Source organism: Pungitius pungitius, chromosome 11 (genome assembly GCF_949316345.1).
Source record: "Pungitius pungitius chromosome 11, fPunPun2.1, whole genome shotgun sequence".
Classification (NCBI taxonomy): Eukaryota; Metazoa; Chordata; class Actinopteri; order Perciformes; family Gasterosteidae; genus Pungitius; species Pungitius pungitius.
In genome coordinates this window covers 14,691,104-14,711,516 of record NC_084910.1, presented here as the reverse complement: position 1 = coordinate 14,711,516, position 20,413 = coordinate 14,691,104, and the positions used below count along the sequence as shown (strand labels likewise).

Here is a 20,413-nt window from a genome sequence, read left to right as displayed (position 1 = left end):
GGCCATAAAAACAAGATAAACGGTACAATTTTAATGTTGAATCAGTTTAATTAAGTTAAGGAAAATACATCACAATAAAAAAAAGAAGCCAATATCCTTCTAATATATCATACTAATATAATTAAAGCTACAAAAAATCCCGTGGAAGTTTCACTCAGGTTGAGTCTTTCTCTAAATAAACAAATCTAATACATGTTTTTTTCATGGTGCGTCTGACCAATCGGCGTCTCTAAAATAAAAGAATCAAATAATGAACCGACCATCGGGGTCTGCTTCCATTCACTGAAGACCCGCTCTGCAATAGATTAAGCGCTGTCATTTACCACCTATTCCATCCATTTTCTACAATGTTTTACTACCCAACAGTTTTGCAGCGACATTCGGGCTGCTTCTCTACAATCTGGTGAGTAAAACGAATTTTTTGACTCTTTTAAAACGATGAAGAGTGGAGCCGGTGACGTCATAACGGCCTCTCGTGGTTGTATTTCGTCCCCGCGCGTTACATGTACATTACGTTGTTAATGTTAAATCTTCCCGGATTTGTGACTGATCACAAGTTTTAGATACTCCCGCTACTTCAACGGTACCTTTTGTTAACGGACTGTTGGGCTACACTATGTTTTAGCTTTTTGCTGAATGATTATATTCCGTTAAAAACCTCCCTAAAATCCTCATAAATGCGTACATCGTCCCTCAAATTCTTTCAACAGACATTTTCAATAATGAACATACAGGCTTTAAATGCACATTTGTCCAGATCTGTCGATTTTGTGAAAGAACTGCGTATAACGCACATTTTCCATTACAAAACACGCAATTTTAAAATCTAAATTAACGTTAGATTTTCCATCATATATTGTTAGTTAAAATATAACCTACATTCTTTAGAGCCCACACACTTGGATGTACAGTTTGAAAAAAAAAAAAAAAAAAAGACAAAAAAACCCGAATCCCGGAGTGCAGGTGCACGCGACGAAGAAAACAAATATGTGGCCACAGGGACAGCAACCAAAACAACACGTTTAAGGCTTTGAAGTTGCCTTTTAAGACGGAAGCTTTGAAGATCACTTTAAGGTCAAAGGTTACATAATGACAAAAGGAGGGGAAATAAATGCGTGTAGGCTTCTAGTAGAAATTATTGCTGAAATGAGACTTTTCCTCAAACAAAATGTGCTTTTTGACATTAAATTAAAAGAAGAATTTCTTGCATGTTTTAATCTGAAATATTTGTTCACAGATTTGTACAACTTTTTCATTTGTGTTATTGCTGAAGAAACCAGTGAGGTGAAAACCTGGGCAAACATTGAACGCCACCAGGGCTGTGTGTGTGTGTGTGTGTGTGTGTGTGTGGTCTAGGATTTACATCAGATAAGATACTTAAATCCCAGTTCGTACAGTTTAAGGGGTTCCACATTCAATATAAAATGCTGCGTGTCCACCTCAGGCTGGTTGCTACAAAAGGCATCAGAGTTCCCCGCCGGGATTTCTTAAAGGTCAACGTCATAAGCACCTGGTAAGAAGTTATTTTAGTCTCTGTCACGTATTCACAACCGGCTGACCGGTAAATCTGTCCAGTTACAATAGAGCTAATGTCCATACAGTGATGACATCATGAACTACGTGCTGGAGCAGGTCGCGCCCCCCCGGCCCGAGCTGCCGCGACCTCGCTTCTCCCTCTACCTCTCCTCCCAGCTCCAGTACGGCGTCGTGGTCGTCTTCCACCGACAGTGTGCTATTTTCCTGGGTAAGAAGTGGTCAGCAGACTCGAGGAAACGCATGTGCTCTGGTTCTTTTTGTACAAATAGATGATGCATACAGGATGGAAGCATGAGGAGAACATTTAGAAATGAAAAAAAGCGTAGACTCACACACACTTTTACACCAGGCTCCATGCAGTTCCCTAATTCTACAGAATTGGTCTGCTTACATGAGGGATTCTAAAGCCGCTAAAACCAAAACCCGATAACTCTTCCAGTCGTTAACAGTTATTTTTTTTGATGCACTGCGATAAAATGTTCAGTAAGAACACACTATAATCTCCGATGTTTTTTACATATCATATATGATATATAACACCTTATCTGCAAACACGTCCTGGATTTGACTAATTTCAATGTTGCCACTCTCTCTGAAACCAACATAAAATAACAACAGATGTGAAAAGTTTGGACCTTCCCTCGGTTCCTCACACTAACAAGTAATACGACTCGTGTCCTTCCAGAGGAACTTCAGACTGTTGTGGGACAGCTGATCAAACAGAAAACCTCCCGGAAAATAGACATGGATAGGGACGGCAGGTGAGAAGAGGGGCTCCACATTTGAAGTTTGACTGCACTGAAAAACCCAAAGTGACGGCTGTTCGACTCCCTCCGACTCGCAGGAAAGCTGTGGACTTTGCCGACGCCCTGTCTCTCCTGGAGGAGGCAGAAGGAGCTCCTGATCCTCTATTCGGTGTGATGTACATGCAGGAGACCACACCCAGTCCCAATACACTGCTACAGGTGACAAAAACACCAAATCAACAAAAGCCGATTTGACACGTAGCCAACGCTTGTGTACTGATAAGATGTTTGTGCTCTTCTGTCCCGGAGATGGGTCGAGAGTATCTGAGAGAATCGTCTCCCGAGCATCCGGAAATGAGTCCGACTCCAAGTGCTGCTGAAGTAGAGAGCGGTAGGGTGACTGAAATGACATGAAAACAGTGATCTCTTCAGGGCATCGGGTCACTGCAGGTCCAGAAAACAGAATGAACTGACATGCGGTAGAATTTGAACCATCAAATGTGTGTAACTGAGCGGCGTTTGGCTTCCTTCAGAAAGCCTCGGTAGGAAAGGAAGAGGAGAGGCCTTTTGTCTGCACGCGTTGCTATGCAACAGAGCAAGTTCAAAATGAATTGTCAAGTTCAAAATTAAAATGAATTTCAATTTGAATTATCCAGAGCAGCAGAGAGGAGAGAGGCCGTGTAAGGCCAGTTCCTGTAGAGGTCGGCTCATGGCAGCGCTGAAACACCTGATCCTCCTAATTGGAGGAAGATGCATTTCACTGCTAGTTGCAGCTCGATTAGCTGCTGTCCCCCTCCTGCTGTTTGCGTTGTTGTAGAAATGCTGTTGTTTACATTTTTCATTGACGTCCCCCATATTCGCCCGCAGGCATAACTGCGTCTCCAGACCGCATCACTCTGAGGGAGACGGAGCCTGTCGGCATCCCGGTCGCAGAGGTGCGACCTTCCGGAGAAACTCTTTCTAAGATGGACACGTGTTGCTGCGTGTCCCGCTGGTCTCATCCTTCTTCTCCGTCTTCCTTCTTCTCACCGCTAGTTTGAGGGCGAGGAGCTCAGCGATCAGCATCCAGACACTCTCGACTTGCTCTTGGCCCAAACGGATAACTTTCCGGAAGGTGAGTGTCAAAACTGGGAGCTCCTTTTCTCCCGAGAGACAAGAGAAGGACATGGGATCTTATTGTCGTTGTTTAATCATTTCCTAAAGAGGGCTTCGAGATGCCGAGAGGGGAAGTGACGCCGGGAGACGGAGAGAGGGAGGTGGAGAGGGGCGGAAGAGACGAAGCCCCGGAGAGAGACGGAACGAAAGAGCTCCCAGGATCCCCCGTAGAGTAAATGGTCCCGATGCCCATGGACACGCGGACCCTCACAGGGGGGGGGGGGGCAGGAATCACTGACGGCGTTTCTGCTTGTGTCAGATCACAGCCCACCGTGCCTTCTCGCGAGGACGCCGTCCTGACGCCTCAGGAGGGGTCCAACCTGCCCGGGGAGAAGCCTGGACCCCCGTCGGACCAGGTCACCCCCGTCTCCGGGGCAACCGTCCCGTCCCCGCCGTCGGGGGCGGAGCGGGAAAGACCGCCGCCGCCGCCAGAGGTGCAAGCAGTGATGAGTCTGCAGTTATACATGTTGATGATTTCAAAGCAATCGAAACTGTCCTTGTAATTGGTAATACCGTTTTATTAAATCAAATGGGATTCATTGGTTTCTGACGAATAAAAAGGAAAAGTATTGTTGTTATTTTAAAGTGGCTCCCAGACTAATAACTTGATAGCTGGGGGACATTTATTCTAAACTTACTTCTCACACCCCTCCAATTCCCAGGATGAGCCGCCTGCAAAGGTGAGGGCGAAGAGGAAGAGGCAGCTGATCTTCTTCGACTCGGAGACGCAGATCAACCCGGAGGTGCTGCAGCAGCAGATCGACGACCCTCTGATTGAGACCGAGCCACCACTCTACCCCCCGTCTCCTTCCCACCTGAGGCCCTCTCCTGCTGAGCTCTTCAACAACCCCTGCAGCGGTGAGTAACACACCGGGTGGGGAGGGGGGGGCGGCTAGGGGGGCACAGGTGTGCCAAACAACCTTGGACGTATCTACTGCGACTTTAAAACTATTTGACTAAAGTAACCTTTTCAAAAATACACCTCAAAGCCATTTCCCCCCCTCAGTCTTGCCTGAACCGGTGCTGTTTCTATGGAAACGGACTGCAAACATCCACCCTGTCTCAGACCCGGACCTCCGGGTTGGGGGGGAGAGACGGACCGAGTCGAGCGATTCTGAAAAGGAAAGAGATCGTGAGATGGTCCAGATGCTCGAGATGGTCGAGGCAACTGAGGCATTCAAACGGCAGGAGGTGTGGAGGCGTCGTTGGTTTGTTTGTTTGCTTTTTTTTGTGCCAAGAAATATCCCAAAATAAACCAATGACTGATTGTGTGTGTCTGTGTGTGAATGCAGGTCCCCCGAGATGTGGCAGAACCAGAGTTTTTCAACATTTCAGGTATACCATGACGCTCTCTAGTGGACTATGAGTCCAAACCACTTGACCCGGCAGAGCTAGTGTGTGTTAAACTGTGGGGGAAGTTGTTCCCCTCAATGACTCCTCTGTTAGTGCTGCTAACGTGTTATTCTTGTCTTCCCTGAGGTTAAGTTGAGGTCAGAGGTCGAAGTTGGGCATGTATCACTTATGGTTAGCGCAAGTCTGCATGGAACGAATATAAGCCCATGCAATTTCCTCAAATGTATGTGTGTGTGTGTGTGTGTGTGTGTGTGTCCAGAGCATGGCTCGCTGCTGCTGGAGGCCTCAGACCAAAGGGAGACGTCTCGAGAGATCTCCCCCATGTACGCATCCGAAAGAGAAGGGTAAGTAGCTCTTATAAACCAAAGTAAAGGACTCTTAATCCTAAATGTGTGTGTGAAGAGGCTCTCATGTGCAGAAGTGTGTCTGCAGGTCCACCATCTCCAGGTCTGCCTTTGCACTGCGGGACATCCCAGAAGTGTTGGACGAGCTAGCGGGGATCGCTGCAGCAGAGTCTTCTGGGTAACGATGGCCCAGCTCACACTGTTTGCCCTCAGCATTTCAACGTGAACGCGGTTTTGTACCCTGCGTTTTCCTTTCAGGCCGCTGCCGGATTTTCCCAAGCATGAAACGGCACCTGTGGGGTTTTGGTCTCTTCTGCCGCCGGACGCCGACCGCAGGACTGTCAGCAACTCTTTCCAGAGGCTCCTGGGTAAGGGATCGCTTTCAGTGACCAGCCGAGCCTCTCGTTACACGTGTTGGAACTTGCCGGTGGAGGGAGGCCTGCAGGCCATAATTCTGTGTGAGATCCGTAATATCGAGGTGGAGGCACTGAGGGACCAGCAAGAAAATGAGAATATGTATGAGGCCTGCTTAATAAATATATACGAATACTACTTATTTGCATATACATGTCCTATGTCACTCACTTGTCTGCAGAGACGTTATCAGCCAGGAGTGTGAGGGTGGAGCAGGACGAGCCGTACGGGGACATGTTGATATTCCCTGGACCCAACTACGAAGATGTGCACGTGACCTTTTGAGTCCCCCCCAGATAACCATGGCCTCTTTGTTCAGTCTGATAGGAGGTCATTTCTCTGTTTGCCTCTGTTCACTTCATTAGAGCAACAAGAAATCGCGATTATAACAATATGACAACAATGAAAATGATGAGTCAGTGAGTCCAAATATTTTCGATCACTTCGCAAGATTACTTTTTAATGGTGTGCTGTTCAAACATGTTTGAAATGATTTCCTTTTTTAATACTTTTTGACTTCCTATGAACTCCCCAATAAAAATCTTGATAAGAGCTGTTTGGGTTGTTTCTGTTCCGAGGGAATGCCCCCCCCCCTCATATGTGTGTGAGAAGGTTAGCGTGCGGCATGCGCGGCGGGACAGGTGGGGGCAGGTTAAGGTGCAAGGAGGAGAGTAAGTAAGATGAGTGAAACTGGATCTCTGCCACCCTTCACCACATCTCCATTCTCCTCAGGAGACTTTCTCGGGGGGGTTGTGACCACAGTTTATTCTTAGCACCGGTCTCAGCTCTCTGCTTCTCACCCTCTCTTATCTGTCTCCTCGTCTCATTGCTGTCCGTCGCTTTCTCTTTCTGTCTTTGTTGTTCTTTTTCGCTTCTGTTTTATTTATTTATTCATTTTTAATTCCTGTAAAGCGATTTTTTCTTAATGTTCTGCAGTTTTTTCTTTTTCCGTCCGGTGGGCTTTTCCTCTCCGCCACACCCGGTCATCTAGCTGTCCTGCTTCACCTCATCACGTCCCTCCCTCCTTTTCCACTGAAGCGCTTGCTTCTCCATCATGGGAAAGACAGAACTGTGCTCTCTCTATAAGGGTTTCCTGGACTGTATTGGTCTGTGCCTCTCTGTGAGTATCTCCATATGCTCCTGCGTTTTTCTTTTTTTTTTCTTGCTTCGATTTCTTTCTCCAAATAATTCCAACAATCCCCTCTGAATACAAGTTGACATTTGACATGAAATCGCATGCTCCCTGCGGTGACGTTTAATTGGTAGTTTGGTCCCACACACGATGTGTGTGTGTTTACCCGAGTTTGTGTACGGTCTGTTCCGTGGCCCGTACCCTGCAGCGAGTGTCTCCTCAGCACACGCTGGGCTTCTGATATTAATAACAGTATCAGAATGTGGATGGAAATAGAGCCTCAGCTCCTCCGAAGAGGCCAGAAGCCGTTTGGCTTGTTAACCTCCTTTGGAAGAAGAAACCCAGGTCGTCGGGATCAAACTCGCTGCAGAAGCCTCTCAACTTTTTAAGATATACGTAAAAACTAAGCATCCTTTTCCTGCAGAATGATTTTTCCATGTGTGCATTCGTCTGCGTGTTTCAATGCATCCGTCTTAACCAGAGATCCACCCGGTGAACCGTTTAAGCCCTTTTAAGACCCACGGATCAGATCACTCATGATGTCTCGGCCTGATCCCAACCCAGATTTCACTGGTTTTGCTCCTTCATGTGCTTTTGCCTCCAGCGAAGCAGCAGTGAGGCTGCAGCCGATGACGGGAGGGACACGGAAAGCGGCCATCTGATCTACAAAAGTGGGGACGTCCTCGAAGACAGGTGTAGGTTTCAGTTGTAAAGTGTTGGCCGCTCTTTCCGGCCTCCATTTCACCTCAAACTCTCCTGCAGATGAGATAATCAACACTCTTGGTGAGGGGACCTTCGGGAAGGTGGTGCAATGCTCGGACCTCAGCAGGTACTTTGCTACATCCAATGATCAATGTTGGGCCAACGTGTGTTCGAGGCTCTAAACAACAGTGTTTTAACACGCAGAAGAGGAGGCCGAATTGCTCTGAAGATCATTAGGAACTTGGAGAAGTACAGAGAAGCAGCCAAACTGGAAATTAACGTTCTGGAGAAGATTGGCACCAGCGATCCAGACAACAGGCAGTAAGACGTCGGCCGTTTTGACCCTTGTGTTTGTTGCTTTGCTCCTTCACTCTTTCTTTGAGTTTACCACTCTGCACCAAACAGTCACCACCACCTTCCCTTCCCCATCAGTCACTGTGTGCAGATGCTGGACTGGTTCGACTACTGCGGCCACGTGTGCATCTGTTTTGAGCTGCTGTCGCTCAGCACCTTCGACTTCCTGAAAGCAAACAACTTCCTGCCTTATCCCATCAACCAGATCCGCCACATGGCCCGCCAGATCTGCCACGCTGTCGGCTGTGAGTCCAACGTGCATCAGGTCCCACTTTGCTTTTTTCTCTTGTACTTCAGGATCCACGTCAGAGTGTCCAGTGCATGAGAGAACGAGACTTGTAGATGTTACCTGAAGACGATTCAAGCAATCCTGATTCTTCATGGAGATTAAACAAAAAGACAACTAGGGATAATTCTACATTTGTTGGTCTACAAATCAATGAAAGTCCGAGGGTCAAACGAATTCGACCAGGCGAAGGCGTTGGCTTTCCCATGATGCATCTCCATTAACTCCCTCCTCGCTCCGTCTCCACTGCAGTTCTCCATCACAGCAAGCTGACTCACACCGACCTGAAGCCTGAGAACATCCTCTTCGTCAACTCGGACTACTCCCTCATGTACAACGCTGAGAAGGTAAACAGCTGCAGGCAGGAAGCTGGGAACCTTGGAGGTAAAAGAAAGACAAACCTGTGACCCACTCGAAGGGCTTCAGCCACAGATTGTTGTTTTTTCTGACCTGAGTGGGACAATGTGTGCATCTTCGATAATGTGTCGTTTTATTCTCTGCCCAAGGCAGACAGGAAAAATCAGATTCTTCACAACTTCACACAAACAAACAAATAACTAGCTGGTATTAATTCTAAAACCTGCTCTAATCTCAATGGCGTTTTCATTGTTCATGGGTTTGTGTTTTTCTGAGCATCCGACGGAGCACAAACCAGCGCGTTTGTATTGAGTTTTATCTCCAAGTAAAGTGCATCTGGATAAAAGCTTGCCATCCTCCTCCAGAAGTGCAGCGAGCGGAGAATCAATGACACCACGGTGCGGCTTGTCGACTTTGGCAGCGCCACCTTTGACCACGAGCACCACTCTGCCGTCATCTCCACGCGTCACTACCGAGCTCCGGAGGTCGTACTGGGTGAGACGTGTTGATTGCGATCCGGGGAGCGAACCACCAGCTGCCGGTGCTGATCAGTTGTGTTGAAGGTTCCCGTCCCTCCTCTGCCTCTCACAGAGTTGGGTTGGAGTCACCCATGTGACGCGTGGAGCATCGGATGCATCCTGTTTGAATACTACCAAGGCTCCACTCTGTACCAGGTCACGTGTGGGATTAAACTGTTGTCGGGTGGTACGTAGTATGATTGTGGTTTTTGTTGACACGAACTCTGCTTTCAGACTCACGACAACAAGGAGCACCTTGCTATGATGGAGAGGGTCCAGGGGCCGCTTCCTCAGAGAATGATCCAGCGGAGCAGGTAACGCACATCAACGCAAGAGGCACGCGTCGACGCAAACCTCATCCAGACCAAGCGTCTCTTCTTTCCCCTCTCAGAAAGCAGCCCCAGTACTTCCACCGCGGGCGCCTCGACTGGAACGAGTACTCCAAGGCCGGGCGCTACGTGAAGGCCAAGTGCAAACCGCTGCGGGTGAGCTGTCGGCGGGCCGCGGAGGCTCGACAAAAAAACGCGAGGCCGCGCCAGCTCTCCCCGCCAACCACTCGTTGCTCTCTCCCTGCGTCTCCTTTCAGAAGTACCTGTCGTCCCACGCGGCCGAACACCAGCAGCTCTTTCACCTGTTGGAGAGACTGCTGGAGTACGAGCCCTCCACGCGCATCTCTCTGTCCTCGGCGCTGGGTCACCCCTTCGTCGCGCCTCCTCATCCTCCAGGACGGGGTCACGCCTGGAGGAACAGCTGTGATGTGAACACGTGGGACCCCGAGTAGACACTTGGCGCCCCCCCCCCCCCCCCCCTCCCCCCACCCACCGTGCGGACGATGCCAATCTGTTTGCAAGTATTTTTCTCTCTCAACTGCAACACGTGTGGATTCTGCCTTACATCGCATCGGGAGAGAGTCATCGAAAGAAGGGGTGGATACGTGTTGAATTAATTATAACGTGCGCAATTTGTGAAGTTGAGGAGAGCCTTAACGAGCAGAGTCTTTGGTGTGTGGACCTTCTACTTCTACCCCCCCGAAGCGGTGGGGTTATGGTGAAAGGGGAAGGCGAAAAAGGGGAGGATTTGGACCGCTGTAATCCGGAGGTGGATTCCTAATGAGCTCAGTGGAAGGACGTATTGGACGCTGGCGGGGGGGGGGCGGATGCGGTGAACGGGGTCGAGGTGGGCCGTTTCAAATCATACAGCGAGACAACAGCTGATAGCAGCAGAGGGCTCATCGAGTAGTTCACAGTCAGCTGAAAAATAAAGCTGAAACTTAACAGAGCCGAGGAGAAGTGATGAGTCAGTAGGAAATAATCTGCAGGTTCTTTTCTGAAAAAAAAAAATTTATATACTGTATATATATATATATATATATATATATATATAAAATTATAAATAGGATTTATATCTTTTAATTCATGTGTGATATGAAGATCTTTTGGCAAACCCTTAAAAGTTGTATTTTTTGTAAAAGGTACATTAAGTGGTATACTTAAAAAAGTATACCGTGTTAGCTCTGGTTTCAGTCTCAATCATATGAAAGAACACGATTAGCAGTTACGCATTAAATGAAGAAAGTCTGTATTTCTGTTTCTATCTGTTGATACAGGCGGCAGGTCTTTCTCTAGATCACTCCAGTAGTGCCTTCTCAAGTCCCTACAGTGACGACTGCATTCAAATAAAGACGTATTTAGAAATGCTATGTTCACATAGCAGGAGTGATGATTTTACAAAATAGCATTACTCATCAAAAATGAAGGTGAGCAGGTCAATAATTGACAGAAGGTGTTTGGTTGCACTGATTTAATTAAAATGAAATTAGTCAAAGTTAATTTGTCTTCTGTACGATTGCTAATGTGCTCAACCTCGCATCACTGGGGACAGACTGTTGACACAAGTGAGCTGATCCCAGATCTGTCGTGGAACATGAGCTTCAAGGAGGCCTGGTTTGTCTTGGGGATCTTGTTAAAGCCTTAAATTCTGCTCACCTGTCAGAAGCCAAAGTGGTCAAAGCGGCAGAGGGAAAGAAAGGAGGGAACGGGGGTCATGTAGGTGGGTTGAAGAGTTTAGAGGCTGTGTGAGGGCCGAGAAGGGCACAGAACTTTTTCAGATGCAACACCCTCCATTTAAACATCATTAACTAATCTTTAAGTAAAATAGGTGTGTAACAATACAAATTGTCTTCACTGGGAGGTTGATTATAACTACATTAAAGTGGCTACAACACAAAGGTGAAGAAGCCAAAAACAACACATCTCTATAAGGAGAACAAAAACCATTAACAAAACTTCGAAAAGCAAATTAGTTCTTTATCTGGCTTGTCATTTTTGTGTGTATTTCTCTAAATAAATTAAAACTTTAGAAAAACATTTTAAAGGAATGACCTCACGCTGCCCCTTCTTTTAACAGTTAAGGTAACTTTATGCTTCAGTCTTTTATAATCTTGTCTTATCTGTGTTGCCTGAGGCCAGACTCTCCGTTCAGGTTTCTCTTTGTTTCATTTCGGTTCCTCAAAGCTGTGCTCATCTCTTCATCTCTGGATATCAGACAGGCAAATACTCATTATGTTGCTGTAAAAAACTGAAGAAACGTGTTATATAACATTTCTCATTACATTTTCCGTCAAATGAAGCGCTGGACAGCTCCTTAAAAGACAAACCCACACACGCTGCATTCAACACTAATGTCCCGCCTGCCAATGCGCGCGCGTGTCACTCAACATGAAATCCGCTTGAGTCTCTAAATCTTCTTCGCAAACACTTGAGTCATCGGGTTAATTAGCTGCTAACGAGATCCCCCTCGTTGAGCCCTTTAAGAAGCAATCTGTAGGGGACAGTCGGGTTTGTTGGAGAGCCGAGTGAGTTCTGGAGGACAGAAGAAGACAAACACGAGGCTGAAACCAGCAAACCTGACGTCCCTTTTCTCACAGCAGCAACAACATCTGGCGGAGAGTCTTCTTCTGTTTCCTCTTGTTCTCTGTTTTGTTTTGTGAAGCTTTGAGGGATTGTCCGGTTGAGGCGGAGGCCATCTGGCCGCAGCTTTATCAGGATTCTACGCGGTGACCACCTGGTCGGTGAGTAAACTGTGATAAATGTTCATGCTGGTGCGGATTAATACTGAAGAGTGGCTAATCTTTAAATTTTTATTTTTTTTACTTCTTGTCCCCATGTGTTTTGTTCCTCTAGATGACAAACAATTGGTCTGTGTTTGTAACACGCTGAAAGAATGAACTGAGTCTGTGCGTCTGAGCCTCGTCTGACTGACGTCCTTGTCCTTGGAACGTCTCAATCTGAGTTATAGCTGCCGAGGGACCGGAGGTTGTGTGTGTGTGTGTGTGTGTGTCCTGAGTTTGTCCCATCAGCGCAACACAACATGAGCGAAGGTCGAAAATATTTACAGGTCCACCCAACATCTGGTTGAGAAGTAGGGCCGTGGTGGCTCCCGCTGCCGCATGGAGTCCGTGCTGAGAGCCAGAAACTGGCTGAAGACGCCCGTCGGGAGGCTGGCGAGGTGGGTGTCAGAGGTGAAGGAGAGGAAGTTGTGTGCCAAACGCAGGAAGGGGAGGGGCAGGGATCGGAGAGGACGAGGACGATGCGGCCGGTTTGGGAGGACCCCTCCTCTCCGAACAGCGCAGCCCAAAGACCCGTCAATCATCTGCTCGTACCAGAAGGACCTGGAGAAGGAGAGGCGAGTGGACACCATCACATCATCACGCCCAGTACACCAAGTACAAGGGACAGTAACATACTGAAACCATACTTTTACAGTAAACGTCCTCATTAAAGTATTATTTGCTAAATATGCTTGAACCATCAGAAGCGTAAATACAATTTTGTTTCTATCATTAGATGAGTATTTTGTTTTGAAACGTCTTGGAGCAGAAGTGTAAAATGGCCTGAAATGGAAATGCATTTTTATAAATATACTTACCTAGAGATGCTGAAAAAAATGTACATTTAAATACATAATGGCAAAAAACTTTAGCTTTAAATTTGCATTGTTTTCAAATAGGCCATTTTCATTAATTTAAAATTCTGTGCCATTTGTGTTTTTGTCTGCTGTGTTTGCAGAAAGCTCCGGGAAGCAAAGAACGCTCAGAAGAACGCAGAGAGAGCCGCTATGAGAGCTCACTTCAGGAGAAAATATCACCTGTCCGAGGTGAGTGCAGATGTTTCTATTAAACAGGAATCACCATTATGATTTATGTTTTTACTGTAGTTCATTTGGGAAGCGTGACATCTCTCTAAGATGCTTAATATTTCCCTAGTATTTCTTGGTCTTTCTACAAAAGCAACTTTTTTTTTTCTTTTTCTACTCAACTACTACAAAAGCTTGGCTTTCATGGGAAACTCACTATTAGTGCTTTTGCACAAACATCTGAAAATGTTGATGCAGAACCAGGCCTGTGCAGGGCAGTAAAATAAGATGCACTAAGTTTCCACACGGACTCTGGTATTCAGACACAAGGACCAATATCAACCCAAAATGACCCTCTCAGCGTAACAGAATCAATGTAGACGAGTCTATATGAAGGTATGTGCTGTCCGTGTGGAACCTCATGTATCAAACCTTCATAAACAAATAGGTGCTTTTCTATTTGTTACTAATGCTGTCTGCTTGTGTGGCAATGTAAATAAATACAGTTAGAATAAATAAATAAATAAAGTTAGTTTTTAAATCTTCTTCGTTTTTTTAATTTTTTTTATTCTTAATTAGAGCACCAGGGACACAAACCACCTGAAATCTGTTGGAGGAAAAGTGTCTCTCCCCCGCAAGCTGTCGAAGATCATTCATTCTAATTCCCAAACTAAGGACAGCGGCTTTAACCTGCTGAGCGCCTTCCAAGGCCTCGGCTTTGGCACGGCGGAGCTCCAAGGAGGGAAACGCAGCAAGACGTCCCCTCCTGCACCAGCAGCCTGCAGAGTCCAGTGATCAATATGTGATCGAAGGCATGATGGGTGTTACACGGTGTTTGCTTCAACGTCTCTCTTGTTACACCATCATGTCATCCGTGGACTATTGTTGTCTTGTACTAACATGCCAGATCATTTTATAATGCTGTATAAGATGAGCTAAATATAAATTGGACTGATCAAACCTGCAGATATGATGAATTCCTTGATAATAATCTGATGACTACACCATCAGGGAAAGCTACATCACAAGTGGTGTTGTCTTGCATTCTAAATGATGCCTAAATGGGATTAATTAGTATAATTATGCTGATAATGCTAATCCTTAATTCTCCAATGTGTTTGATCACAACTTCAGCCCATTTAGAGCCTAGTTTTGTTTGTGTAATATTTATTTGTCGTACAGTAACTCTCAATGATAGATCCAAGTGATCTATTCACAAGGAAGGCGCCTCAGGGAAACACATTTCATCACACACTGACACCAGTCATTTCATTGCTGATTGCTCATTTTGTATGATTTTGCATATCTCTTCGGAAATATATAGTGTGTATTTATTTGATGCTGTATTATATATAGAGTATATATATAATAAGCTCAATATTGCAGAGAGAACTTTTCAGCGATTAGTTTCTTAATTAGTCATGTGCTGCTTAATCAAAGGTTTTTGTCAAAGCAGAAAAACAGAACCACTAAACCGGGTTTCCCTCCCAACTGATAGGCAGCATGGTCTCTTTATCATTATCTTTACTTGCCATGACAAAAAAAAAACTTGAAATAAAGACATCTTTGACCAGCTGGGCTCTCTCGTGTGTGTGTGTGTGTGTCTGTGCATGTGTTCTAGATCAGCCTGACATTTGGGCTCTGTTGTGGTTCTCTTGAACTCTTGATCTTCGCATCCATAAATCATTATTCCCTATCAGTCCATCAGAGCGATGGAGCAGATTCAAGGATGTGAGGTTGAGGATGGAGGAGGGAAATAATCGGTCACAACTGTGGTCGGGGGCCGACGGGACGCATCTCGCTGGGACCATGAGGAGCATGTACATCCCAGTGACGGTGTGTGTCCGAGCGCAGGGCCCAAGGAACGCGCTCTGCGCCGCCGCACCGCAGAGATCTTTTTGCGTGGCGGTGGCGCCGGGGAAGCTGGAGGGGGGAAAGGGGCCCGAGAGGCCAGGAGGCCGGCAGAGAGGCGCGGACGGACGGGTGCGGAGCTTCCAGGAGATCCCTCACACGGGGAGGAGCGGCCTGATCAACCTGGTGAAGTTCTGGAGAGAAGACCGCTTCCGGCAGATCCACAAGCACATGGAGAGGACCTTCGACGCCCTCGGCCCCATCTACAGGTAGTGGCGTGGCGTCAGTGCTTGAAAGGAACATGTGGTGCACGTTGGTTGACGTCTTTCTCCTGTGTCTGTGTGCGCAGGGAGCACGTGGGCACCCACAGCAGCGTGAACATCATGTTGCCGCAGGACATAGCCGAGCTGTTTCGCTCCGAGGGCCTGCACCCCCGACGCATGACCCTGCAGCCCTGGGCAACGCACCGGGAGACGCGGCAGCACAGCAAGGGGGTTTTCCTGAAGTCGGTACCGCTCCTCCTCTCGAACCCCCTGCGACACGAGGGGCGATGAGACGAGGGGGCCTTCTTAGTTCTGGGCCTCGACATCAAAACGGCAGGAAGGGCCCCAGGCCACGACCTTCAGGCGTCCAGCGAGGGGCTGATGCTCGTTCATTATATTTTATGATCAGCCCCAGACGTGCAATGAAAGTGAATCGTTAAATCACTTGTGTCATCACAATGCTGCTCACTTGTTTTCAACCAGTTGGAGAAAGTATTCATGCTCCTGTAGGCGTCACTTTTTAAATCTCTTAGAATGTTAATGTGATTGTAGCATCATTTGGAATTATTCTGATGAGTGAGTTTGTGTTTTCTGGAAAATCCGAGAATTTGTGGACCAAACAAAGGGACCAAAAATGACCACAGCGTCCTTTAAAAGTGAAAGAAAAAGCAAAACAAGTGGAAAAGTGATGTTGTTTTCTTTCCAACCCGCTCTCTCCACTTCAATGCCTCGCTCCGAATGCTCTCTCCGCAGGAACGGCGAGGAGTGGCGAGCTGACCGCCTCCTGCTCAACAAGGAGGTGATGATGAGTGCCCCCGTGCAGCGGTTTCTCCCCCTGCTCGATGAGGTCGCCATGGATTTCTGCCGAATGCTGCGGGCGAGAGTGGAGAAGGAGGGGAGAGGCGAGGAGGGAAAGCGCAGTCTGACCCTGGACCCCAGTCCTGACCTCTTCCGCTTCGCGCTAGAAGGTCAGAGGTCATTGACCCCAGTGATTTGGGGCCTGAGATTTTTTTTGTGTATTCTTGTGTTTGCTTTCACACTTGACATTCACGTGAATTTCTATTTCTTTACTCATCATTGCCACAAAAGTGTGTTTTTTTTTTCCCCCGGGAGAAGTGAGCAAATTGCAGTGGGACGGAGAAGGATGTCTTCTATTTAAAATGGTGGAAAGAACACCGTCCGCATTCAGTTAAGATTACTTTACTTTGTTTATTTGATCCAGAGATATCTCATGAATTCACCAAAAAGTAGCATTAGATAATGTCCCATTTGCATATTTCAAATCAACATATCTTTTAAGGTTATTTTCTCAACATTTTTCTCATAATCTAAGCAACAAATATCTGTGTCATTTGTTCTTCTATGCATCAAACTCTACAGTATAATTCCTATATTCATTCTTCTTATAGAGGCGTTTTATGTATATATATATATATATATATATATATATATATATCAATTCGTAGTTTGTAGGACATTTATGATTTGTTTGGGGGCTTAATGACAGTATTTTCAATATGTCAACAAAATCCCATAAGAATCGTCAACCTGGCTTCATCTAATGTTCAGGTTTCTGTTTTTGAAATTTGTGATAATTTAATCTGAACTGAACACTCGTAAGTCATTTCCTGGGCAGGTTTCAAAGTGAAGATTTTACCCCATTCACCTGGGGAGTCTGCTCTCTCTTTACCTCTCAGCTCTCTGAGTCACTAATGCAGACGTGGACGTCGAGGCCATTACGGCGTCTCACGTCAGAGGAATCTTCAAAATACTTTCACCTCTTATGAGAGCCGAACCTCTCTTTAACCTCCGGCATATCTGCCGTTAACATGTTACAGCTGTAGGAGGTCAAGGAGAACAGGCACCTTTAAAAATAGAAAAATTAGAAACAGCAACAAAGAGGATCAAAGCTCCAGCATTCTTTCTGCGGCTCTGCTCCTTTCATCCGCTCATATCTGCTACTTACCACATACACACCTGTGACTGGATGTGCTGTACACATGCATTTGTGTGTGTGTGTGTGTGTGTTAGTGTGCGTCAGAGAGAGAGAGAGAGAGCGAGAGAGGGAAGAGAGAGGGGAGAGTTGATGACTTTGAGTCATGCTAGCCTGCTCCTAATGGACCCCAGCACACGGAGCCAGGTGCTAAGTCGGGATAGGAATAGACCTGCAAGAAACTCTATTCCAGTCAGTGATGCGGCGTTTAATACTAGCGTGTCTGATGGGTGCTTGGATGTCTGCTGGAGGCGAGGCCGTCCTCCGCGGCAACGCAAGTTTAGAATATCCTCAATGCAAAGGGACGAGTAATCCTCAGATTATAAAGACGGGCGGCTTGTCTACTTCGTCTGTTCAGTGAGGCCGTGACTGGTTTCAGACATGTTCAAAATCATCGTAACCCCTTGTTTCAGTTTGTTTGCTCACCCAGAAACACGTCGGCTGTCTCACCCCCCCCCCCCCCCCCCCTTCCACCCCCCACCCCCCCACAGCCAGTTGCCATGTGATCTACGGGGAGCGTATCGGCCTCTTCTCCTCATCTCCCTCCATGGAGTCCCAGAAGTTCATCTGGGCCGTGGAGCGAATGCTGGCTACGACCCCTCCTCTCCTCTACCTGCCCCCTCGCCTGATGCTCCTCGTGGGCGCCCCCCTGTGGACGCAGCACGCCAGCGCATGGGACCACATCTTCAGCCACGGTAGGCAGCTTTCATTGGGCCTCACTGGTCCATCTCAGCGTCCCCCTTTCACTGCTCCCATCTTGCCTGACTCCCCCACCTCCCCCCGTCCCCTCCTGATCGTCTTCCAGCCGAGGCGAGGATCCAGAAGGGGTACCAGCGGCTGTCCTCCTCGCAGGCTGGAGGGTCCGAGGCCGGAGGCCGGTACACCGGAGTTCTGGGCCAACTCATGGAAAAAGGGCAGCTATCTTTAGACCTCATCAAAGCCAACGTCACTGAGCTGATGGCTGGAGGGGTCGACACGGTGTGTGTGTGTGTGTTTGTTCTTCCATAGTGTATTTTTGTACACCTTACCTTATTCCAAGTCCCCTCTCGTGCCGTTGTCCTGCAGACAGCGGTGCCCCTGCAGTTTGCCCTGTTTGAGCTGGGCCGTAACCCCGAGGTGCAGGAGAGGGTGAGGCAGCAGGTGAAGACGTCATGGGCACAAGCTGGTGGTGATTCTCTGAAAGCCCTTCAGGGGGCGCCGCTGCTAAAAGGCACAATCAAGGAGATTCTCAGGTAAATATTACCCAGGACACATCATTAATTCATTTGTGGTTCCTGTGGGGATGTTTTCTATTCTGTCTATCCATTACACACACACGCCGCTCCATCTCAGACAGTTGTTGCTTCCAGTTCCTACCGAGTACACAGCGGCCTGCGCGATACCGCGTCATCGTACAAAACCACCACCAGAAAAAACCACCAGTTATCGCATTTTGCAATGTTGTTGAAGCTCAATTTTCTTCTGGGTTTTGTCAAAGTTTTCAGATTTCAATCATCTTCACATCAGTGAATCCAGTTTGCTGGGTTGTCATAGAGATGATAGATCTTTGAAGACCTTTTCATTTGAATTTGCTCAAATTAACTTGGATTCTTGACCTCATGTGCCTGTAAACTGTCTCGCACCCAGACAAGAAGTTGAGATCCATATTAACTGATGAGGACTGTGTGAGGTGAATTGGTGAGTGAATCGTGAGTAGTTTGGTCAAACTACTGTTACCAAGAGTTACCTTTCATACCTTGAAGTAATTAAGATTTTGAAAGGATATCGCAGGAAAATCACACTATAATACAGGAGTCAGTTGAAATGCTACTTTTTTTTATTCCACATTCCCAAACAAACACACAATTAACCTGATAACTATTGGCCAGACAGCACACGCTGCATTTCATGCAAATGCCTCCTTTCTCCTTCACGTATCATGAAGGAGAAATGAGCCTGTTTCCATCCACAATGACATTTCTTTACCAGGAATCCAGAGTTCGGTTTTGATTCATTAGTCTCTGCATGTGTCTCGTGTCTTGTGTTGTGTCAGGTTATATCCGGTGGGAACCACAGTGCAGCGGTACCCGATCAAAGACATTGTTCTTCAGAATTACCACATTCCTGCTGGGGTGAGTTATCAGATCCTCACATGTACTCGTACAGTACTCAAATTCAGTCTGTCTGACACACATCAAGTCTCCCCCTCAGACGATGGTGCAGGCCTGTCTTTACCCCCTGGGGAGGAGTGCAGAGGTGTTTAAGGATCCACAGCGCTTCGACCCGGGCCGGTGGGGCGGCGCCAGACAGGAGGGCCAGAGTGCCGGAGGGTTCCGCTCCCTGGCGTTCGGCTTTGGGGCGAGGCAGTGCGTCGGGAGGAGGATCGCTGAGAACGAGATGCAGCTCCTGCTCATGCATGTGAGTGGAGGAGGATGGAGTGAGAGAGAAAAGATGCAATGAAAGAGGGGAAAAGAAAAAAAAGGATTAGAAAGGCTCATTTGGACTGACTGAAGGAATGACGAACAGACGGAGTAGACCGATCCTTTACCTCAGTAAAAGTAACTGAACAACAAATACTCTGTTACAAGTAAGAGTGTAGTTATTAGGGCGGATGCCTCAATGCTTAAGCAGCATATACAATTAGATGCAGCATTTTAGGTATCTTGAAAAATAAGTTCTGCAGTTTAACTCAATGGTCACAAATTTAGGCGTCAACCTCCTCCAAAGAGCCACAAGAGGAGTGTGGGGGGTCGCGATGAGGTGATGAGGAGTAGGAGAGGAAAAAGAGAGCCACTGCACACATTTGTAGTTATTTATTTTCAGCTTGCAGGATAAATATGATCCTTCTTAACAACTACTCCTCCCCCTTCTGCCCTCTGATTACACCTCCATCACCTCCTCCTCCTCCTCCTCTGCTTCCCTCATCCCCCGTTTTTCGCTCTCCTCCCTCACCGTCTAGATCCTGCGGAGCTTCCATCTCAGCGTGTTGTCCTCAGAGGACCTCAAAACCACATGCACCCTCATCCTCCAGCCCGAGACTCCTCCGAGGATCACTTTCAGAAAACTCTGATATACACACACGTGCACACAGCGAGACATGCCATCAACAATGTGACATGTTTTCATTATTAGGCTACAATGCAATACAATGTGTTACTATACAATGCAGCGTAGCCTGTTTTAATATCCCAGTTTAAAACCGTATTCTCATGATACTCACTGAAGCTTGTACTGAGCTTCTCCCCCCCCCCCCCCCCCCCCTGATGCACTTTGTATTCAACCCAATAATCCCTATT

At 47.1% G+C, this 20,413-nt stretch overlaps 3 protein-coding genes across 3 annotated transcripts; all 3 read left to right on the top strand.

Moving 5' to 3' along the window:
• The first annotated feature begins 73 nt into the window (after positions 1–73).
• Positions 74–6,077, top strand: LOC119198097 (meiotic recombination protein REC8 homolog). Its single transcript, XM_062565461.1, has 17 exons — positions 74–403; positions 1,445–1,513; positions 1,602–1,744; positions 2,222–2,297; positions 2,381–2,501; positions 2,592–2,673; positions 3,150–3,217; positions 3,318–3,396; positions 3,486–3,609; positions 3,697–3,871; positions 4,100–4,295; positions 4,444–4,610; positions 4,730–4,772; positions 5,050–5,134; positions 5,223–5,312; positions 5,393–5,502; positions 5,730–6,077. The coding sequence occupies exons 1-17, from the start codon at positions 348–350 to the stop codon at positions 5,831–5,833; spliced, it is 1,788 nt and encodes a 595-aa protein (XP_062421445.1). The 5' UTR covers positions 74–347; the 3' UTR covers positions 5,834–6,077.
• Positions 6,078–6,312: 235 nt separating this feature from the next.
• On the top strand, positions 6,313–10,478 carry clk2b (CDC-like kinase 2b). The gene is made up of 11 exons (XM_037454962.2): positions 6,313–6,668; positions 7,285–7,375; positions 7,443–7,509; positions 7,587–7,703; positions 7,815–7,981; positions 8,275–8,369; positions 8,745–8,874; positions 8,971–9,053; positions 9,132–9,211; positions 9,289–9,382; positions 9,484–10,478. Exons 1-11 carry the CDS (start codon positions 6,603–6,605, stop codon positions 9,676–9,678), a joined length of 1,185 nt encoding a protein of 394 aa, XP_037310859.1. The 5' UTR covers positions 6,313–6,602; the 3' UTR covers positions 9,679–10,478.
• A 1,347-nt stretch (positions 10,479–11,825) lies between these two features.
• LOC119198098 (cytochrome P450 11B, mitochondrial) lies at positions 11,826–20,343 on the top strand. Its single transcript, XM_037454956.2, has 13 exons — positions 11,826–11,967; positions 12,080–12,581; positions 12,965–13,052; positions 13,611–13,825; positions 14,732–15,151; positions 15,232–15,387; positions 15,899–16,113; positions 17,630–17,833; positions 17,944–18,116; positions 18,204–18,370; positions 19,171–19,249; positions 19,329–19,535; positions 20,077–20,343. The coding sequence occupies exons 2-13, from the start codon at positions 12,346–12,348 to the stop codon at positions 20,185–20,187; spliced, it is 2,271 nt and encodes a 756-aa protein (XP_037310853.2). The 5' UTR covers positions 11,826–11,967; positions 12,080–12,345; the 3' UTR covers positions 20,188–20,343.
• The last annotated feature ends 70 nt before the right edge of the window (positions 20,344–20,413 follow it).

What these genes read in the sequence shown, in the direction of transcription:
- LOC119198098 (XM_037454956.2), top strand. Translation starts at nt 12,346, where the DNA reads ATGGAGTCCGTGCTGAGAGCCAGAAACTGGCTGAAGACGCCCGTCGGG. An exon ending in GGACCACATCTTCAGCCACG is followed by an intron (nt 17,834 to 17,943) that starts GTAGGCAGCTTT and finishes ATCGTCTTCCAG; the next exon opens with CCGAGGCGAGGATCCAGAAG. An exon ending in TGCAGCTCCTGCTCATGCAT is followed by an intron (nt 19,536 to 20,076) that starts GTGAGTGGAGGA and finishes CTCACCGTCTAG; the next exon opens with ATCCTGCGGAGCTTCCATCT.
- LOC119198097 (XM_062565461.1), top strand. Translation starts at nt 348, where the DNA reads ATGTTTTACTACCCAACAGTTTTGCAGCGACATTCGGGCTGCTTCTCT. An exon ending in AACGGATAACTTTCCGGAAG is followed by an intron (nt 3,397 to 3,485) that starts GTGAGTGTCAAA and finishes CATTTCCTAAAG; the next exon opens with AGGGCTTCGAGATGCCGAGA. An exon ending in GACCGCCGCCGCCGCCAGAG is followed by an intron (nt 3,872 to 4,099) that starts GTGCAAGCAGTG and finishes TCCAATTCCCAG; the next exon opens with GATGAGCCGCCTGCAAAGGT.
- clk2b (XM_037454962.2), top strand. Translation starts at nt 6,603, where the DNA reads ATGGGAAAGACAGAACTGTGCTCTCTCTATAAGGGTTTCCTGGACTGT. An exon ending in GATCTGCCACGCTGTCGGCT is followed by an intron (nt 7,982 to 8,274) that starts GTGAGTCCAACG and finishes TCTCCACTGCAG; the next exon opens with TTCTCCATCACAGCAAGCTG. An exon ending in CCAAGTGCAAACCGCTGCGG is followed by an intron (nt 9,383 to 9,483) that starts GTGAGCTGTCGG and finishes GTCTCCTTTCAG; the next exon opens with AAGTACCTGTCGTCCCACGC.